The 6,622-nt window shown below is 36.9% G+C and overlaps 1 protein-coding gene across 1 annotated transcript; it reads right to left on the reverse strand.

Moving 5' to 3' along the window:
• Positions 1-1,993: 1,993 nt before the first annotated feature.
• LOC752445 (caspase-3-like) lies at positions 1,994-4,593 on the reverse strand. The gene is made up of 4 exons (XM_030987620.1): positions 4,399-4,593; positions 3,663-3,842; positions 2,896-3,005; positions 1,994-2,531 (listed from the first exon to the last, which is right to left on the reverse strand). The coding sequence occupies exons 1-4, from the start codon at positions 4,583-4,585 to the stop codon at positions 2,241-2,243; spliced, it is 768 nt and encodes a 255-aa protein (XP_030843480.1). The 5' UTR covers positions 4,586-4,593; the 3' UTR covers positions 1,994-2,240.
• Between the last annotated feature and the right edge of the window lie 2,029 nt (positions 4,594-6,622).

The following is a 6,622-nucleotide window of genomic DNA, read 5'->3' on the forward strand; positions in this document are numbered from 1 at the left end:
GTGGTTATTCTTAACCTAAATATAAGTGCAGTACTTATTTCCACTTTATTTAGAATAATTTAATAATGTTGTTGATGTACATAGAAAAGTCAAAGTTTATGTTCGTTCTTCAATTTTTATTTTGAACACGTTTGTTTTGAAAAGAGTTCACGTAATGACGCAATAATAAGTGAAATTCTGCCTTCCAAGTTTTGGGGATACTCAAAACTATAGAGGAGCTTTAATTTAAAGCGCCTCTTAAGTGTTGGGAACCCCAAATTCGCAACAACAACAAAAATAGCAAAATTTCACTTAAATGTTTATAATGATGTTAAAGAAATGAGATTTATCCCACACTTCTGGAAATGAGATTCATCCCACACTTCTGCAATCATTATCACAACAATGTCTTTGACGCCGGTATTGATGAAAGAATACAAAATTTCGGCTTTTTTTTCACGCAGAAAACGAAAATTTAGTATTCTTTCACCAATATTCGTCTTCGAACACATTCAATAAAATGACAGCCTGTTTCATTTCATTATACAATCAAAGTAAAATGTTTCCATCATATATCTGGGGCACCATACACTTTAGAGAAGCTGTTAGTGTTAGTGTTGGGAACAAACAGTTTAATGGCAATATTCCATAAATTGCAGAATGATATAGATGAGCAGATAAGATCTCTTATAGCTCAAATCTGCAAGGAATTTTAAACAAATGTGTTTAAAGAAAAATATTTGTATAACAGAATAAGAGTTTTTCTGCTGCATAGATATGCATAAAACTCAAATTATAAATTCTTTCATCAACATTTTGAGTGTACGTTTCGTTTCTAAACGGTCCTCTAGTTTCATTCAGTCATGCTTTCTTGTTATCTTTATTTCAGTACTTCTGAGTTCAGATTACCGTAACATTGTACATCGAGCTTTATACAGTTGGAAAAAAATCAATACTTTAGGAACGTTTTTCTCACAACTGAACAACTTTACAGAGTCCCGCTAAAAGAAAATACGTAAGGCCTACAGTATTCATTATTCTACTATTTTTTAAAGCTTCTTTAAAATTAAAATAGGTAGAATCCACACATGAAAAGTATAAGATCACTATATTGCAATACATCTCCCTGTGAATATGATCCGTCTGCTACAGGAACAAAATGGTGTGCGACTTCTTAACTTGTGTGAACCACCCCGTCTGAGGAATTCTCTGGCAGTAGCAATTTTCAGGGTCGCACAGGCCATAACATCTTGCGATGCTCGACTCTATCGTGTTTTCATGCTCTGTTCAACAGTTTGATGTTTAGGCCACTTGACACTTTTATTGGCCATAAGATGATCGAAACTTGTTGAATTTTATGTGTAAATACGGTGTACCTTTTTAATGGCTCTTCCCTAGCAACAGGATTTGGGGATCCTGACATTCAGCCAAAGGTAACCCCAAATTCAACCATAGTTAAAAAGTTTTCACCGAGTATTTCCCCAGTAAGGCAGCTTTATTTCAGGTACGAAATGTTCATAGTGATGGTAGCATACACATGGTTTAGCAGTCACTTCAAAACACACATTGGCATATTATTATTCAATAAAATCTGAGAATGTATACTATTATCTAGATCTATTATTTTTAAATTATTTTTAAAATAATTCCATAAAGTGGGATAAAAAAAAAATATTCCAACTTTTTGAGCGACAGTGTATTTACGGCGGTACAGCTTTTTCCGATTATCACAACCACTTTTGATAATACCAGCAATGAATGGTTCATACATCCAGGCGCGTACGCAGGATTTTTTCAAGGGGGGGGGGGTTTTAACATTTATAAATCGGGCCGAAAATTTCGCAACGACTCAGCCAGCCGCTGAATAAGCGGGGGGGGGGGGGGAAGAGGTCACTTTTTTTTTTTTTTTGGTCCCAAAAAAATCGCAACGACTCAGCCGTCAAATTACCAAAGGGGGGGGGGGGTTTAACCCCCCAAACATCCCCCCTGTGTACGCGCCTGCATACATCACAAATCTTTATTTAAACATTCGCCTGGCGCTCAGGCCATCTGTGTGCTTTTCCGCCGTCGTTATTGGTAGAAAGGTTTCGACAGAAACAAAGATCGAGTCGACAAACCGTCTGTCTGACACTGGTTTGAAAGTGATTGAAGCTTCCAGTTTCGGGTCACCCCGATCGATAAAAGAGAAGTTGCTTTTCTACACTATATTCTATATATTCCCGATAAGGCGTGATAGAGTTTGACAAGGCAATCTCAAAAAATCATTCGCTATGTGTTGAAAAATGCCCTTGTGGTTCTGATGATGGGCCTGGTTGTTGAGTCGTGCTACATGCGGCATCAAAACGAGGTTGTTGAGTCAAGCTGCATTCGGCATCAAAACGAGGTTGTTGAGTCAAGCTGCATTCGGCATCAGAACGAGGTGGATAGTTAGGCATGAAGTAAATCTTCTTTCCGATGCCTTGCTTGGATATATCTGGAGTTTGTAACCACTTTTTCTTCTTTCCATCGCCGTCGACTACAGAACGCGTAAAGCCGATAACACGCCGTGTTACCTGTTATAATCAAGCACATGTATATTTGAGAAATAAATTAAAGGCTATCATCATATCCCAATCGCATGATCGTCCCAAACTTGTAGCAATTTCAGTATAATCATAGTTATAAATAATAATGTCATTATGTAAATATATATAATAATGCCAAGACGTGGTACTTTTTATTAATGAAATCTTGTTCAGTTCTTGGTCAACATAGCATCATGTGACCGTCTTGAGGGCGGTATCAAGGGGTATAATGATTGGTTGTGCGTTTGGTGAAATACATGCTTCGTCTTTGTCCGCTTATAACGAATCATTACATTAGCATCTATACGTCATCATTTTAAAACATTTAAAGAATGATATTGTTGATAATCACCCTGTTCATGATAGTGTCAAGATCGTCAATGTGTACGTGGGCAATCAACTCCTCACATAAGCTCTGTATAAACCAAGAACCATCCACTCGATTGCGGATTGAAAAATAACCTGCCGAAATAAATACAAAAGCGATTATTTGTAACTTAAGCCCACCGCAGACACTTTACCATCTGACTACGATCCTACTTTGAACGAATTTGCGATAGCATTTGATATGAACATTCAAACTTCTAAAGTCATATTGATCAATAAATTTAAAATTTCAATGAATCCAAGCTAAAAATACATCGGCTCAGAATCGTAGTGACGACATACCAGTAAACCGCTTCGTGTGATTGTCTACGATTTGAAGCCCGGATTTAACTTTCATCCTGACTAGAATGTTAGTGTTCTCATCAAAATTTAGTAATAATCATAATAATCATATTAATAAAGATGATGATAACAATGATATATGAATTATATAGTTTATTGGACTGTTAAGCTGGTCTTTTATTTCAATGATAGAACAGGACACAATGTCACTGACACATTTTTGACACATTTCATCTCAATCTATAATACCACCATGTCAGGAATGTGGATCAAGGCACTACAATAATAAACGTTCAAGCTCGATAAAAATAGTTCAACCACCCCCTTCCCTCTAAATTTCTTTGTATGAAGGATAACGTCCACTATTTATTTTAATTGTTTAGATACTTGCTTGCATGATATAATGAATTGGCCATTCACTCGTTTTAGATTGTACAGTTTTTAATTCACCTTCGGAAGTGGCGTAGGCCACATATATATCAGCGTTATCTGGGACATCACCATCAACATCCATTTCATCGTCGGTCGGTCTTCTTGATGAACAAGAATCGATGTCGGGATCATCCACCAACTCGCTTGTCAAAGGTCTTCTGTGATCATCAGTGTCAAGAGCGCTCTTTGTGCGCATTTCTTCAATCGGGTGTGAAATGTAGAGAGCATATTTTTAATTCGAAATGTAAATTTGTAATACATCTAAGAATGTAGAGAGGCCTAATACCCCCCCCCCCCCCATCACAATGGGAGCGATGAAATATCTTTTATTTTACACTATAATCTGAATACTTTATCATATGGAATTTTACAGACTTCTTTATAATTATCCTTGATTATATAAACTTTTAAAATTGAAAAAAAAATGAATATTCGAAATGGAATCTCATCCCTTACAACTGAATGAGGTTACGAGACCGACACAAATAATGACGGTCTCGTGAACCCTAAAGCAGTTGTCAAAAGACCAACCAGACCGACGTTCTCGTGGTCAGTCTCGAGAATACGTCTTTGTAGAAGACTTGCGAGACCGATATAGAAGGTCTCTTGGGCTGTCTATCCCGTAAAACCCTCACATGATTTTCACAAGGACTATACGTAGCCTCCTGATGTTCAAATGCATTTATCACGTACCATTACTTTCTTAGAGTAGCGTGTCCTTACCGTTTATATGAAACCCACGACTTTGACTTACGTCCACGACATGCCTGGATAAAGAAGATTTTTGGTTTTCCGAGGAGAGCTGGGCATTGTCTTCCAGAAAACTTAGACTTGATTTCCTGAATTGTCACAACTTCCAAGTCGGTACCATAGATGCCTCGTTTCTCACCATGACTCATTAGAACAAGAACTACAGATGAGTGACAGATGGGTCCCTCCATATTTATTCTTCTTACAGACTCGTCCAGAAAGCTACGAATTTCCTGCACGGGGAATTGTTGATGTAATATATTGAGTCGAAAACGAGGTCGATATGATTTCAGTAAGTACATGATTTCATCATTTCAGTAAGTAACAAAACGCACTTTTTCGGCGTTTCAATATACACATATGAAAAATCGTATGAAAACGTGCTTCCGTTTATCAACATGCAAATTTGCCTGAATCACGTTTGAAAACGCTGATTGTAGGCTAGGAAAGAGTTGATAACGCATTTCTCTCGATCTAGAGGTGAAATATAATGTTCGTGTTGATCACGGATTCATAAAGGAGAAATTTGACTTCTAAAAGATTTCTTTAAAACATCCACAGAATGATAAAGTACGAATGGAATCTTCTTTTAGAGAATGAGCTGATAATTTCGTATGTGAATCAGAGTTCTAGAGCATCTTGTGGAACATATTAAGTGTAAGTTATTGCAGCAACGTTCAGTTTTTAACACAAAGTCGCGCTTTTCTCTGCATAACGAGTTCGTTTACTTACATTGGCAGACACATTTGTCATGATGACAGGTTCATAGCCGATTTTTCTGAAGACATGTTGGATATTCTTCAAGTCCAGCTCCGATCCAGGACGATCTTTTGCCTCATGGAAATGATCATTGTTTATTATGAGAACGAGCCCCTTGTAGATAGATGTATGCAACGCGTAATTCTGACGGGAATAAACGAAAATCAAACATTATTATAGCAAATCGCTCTGGAGGAGAGCATTAGAGACCCAGACATTTTAAACGAAATAGAACTAACAATAAGAAGGTTATGACATTTTGAAAGTTTTAATCCCTATAAAGGGAATTTCAAATCGGCCAAATCTGAAATGTCACTGTGATGTTTTGGCGGACAACTCTCTGGTTTCTTCCAACACAAAAAAATACCTAAAAAATGTATTTTAAAAATGAGTGACTCAGGGGAGTCTTTTCTTTTAAGAAGACTTACCATAATAATTTGCTCTCAATAATATATTGTCATGGAGTAGCCCCAAAGGAGAAGGCACTTCGGAGAAAAGGGAAATTAATGACAAGAAAAAAAGAGAAAAGTGGATGAAGACCCCTAAAGCGTATATTTACTTCTTCGGGGTCAAATTGTTCCTGCCTTGGCTCTGCCTTTTCTATCTCCCAATCCGTGTATAAGCCGTCTACGTCAGGTGCAACGTCAATTTGTGGCTCTGATGAAAATGGAAATAAAGTGTAGAAACGGGTGTTTCTATTCAAAACAGTCGGGCGGCAAAGCGATTCAATTGTTTTTTTCTTCATAAAGGTACTGAGTTTGATATTCTCTATTGAGCTAAAGGTTTAAATGCCAATTTACAGCACCCTACCGGCAAGTCACGACAGGCCAATTTTTCCGCTCGCGGGTCGACAACTTTCAACATGTGCAGCACAACAGAACGCTAGCCTTCACATGAAATGATCAAAGAGGTCTGAACAGAATAAGTTCGATCAATGGGATCGATAGTTGTGGTATCAATGTACATTTTTTATATTGAATTTGGAAGGCAAAACCCATCCATCAATAGATTCTGACAGAAAATTTGGCCTAATTTTGAACACAATACAATGCAAATGGTCATTTTTGGCCAAGATTGACCAAATTTACCATATTGTTGTTGATGAGAGTAAATCCGACCAATTTGTTAAGCATCAGGGTACATGTTTACATAAAACAAGCCATCAAATCTCCTTTGCTGATACTAAGCCTAACCAAAAGTGACAATAATTGTGTATTTTGGCCCAAAAGTGGCGAAAATTACTAAAACGTTGTGATTATATAGACAATAAAAGTTATATTTCTAGAATCAGTACATCATTTTCAAAATAAGTTATTCAAAACATATTTTTCCCCGATTGACGTGTCATATGAAAGGGCAGAAATTGAACTTTCTAGAAATGTTATTTTCTCTTTGAATTTCAGATACTGCCCGCCAAATGAATCTTTTGTTAATTCCTCTCTTTAAATTGTCTCTAATAACTCATGCGT

Source organism: Strongylocentrotus purpuratus, unplaced genomic scaffold, assembly GCF_000002235.5.
Source record: "Strongylocentrotus purpuratus isolate Spur 01 unplaced genomic scaffold, Spur_5.0 spur5_scaffold_16, whole genome shotgun sequence".
Classification (NCBI taxonomy): domain Eukaryota; kingdom Metazoa; phylum Echinodermata; class Echinoidea; order Camarodonta; family Strongylocentrotidae; genus Strongylocentrotus; species Strongylocentrotus purpuratus.

Bases quoted from the DNA above. Each gene is read 5' to 3' on its own strand.
- LOC752445 (XM_030987620.1), bottom strand. From the start codon at position 4,585: ATGGAGGGACCCATCTGTCACTCATCTGTAGTTCTTGTTCTAATGAGT. The intron at 3,843-4,398 runs GTAAGTCAAAGT...ACCCGATTGAAG, and splicing joins TATCCAGGCATGTCGTGGAC to AAATGCGCACAAAGAGCGCT. The intron at 2,532-2,895 runs GTGATTATCAAC...TGATTATAACAG, and splicing joins TTGACACTATCATGAACAGG to GTAACACGGCGTGTTATCGG.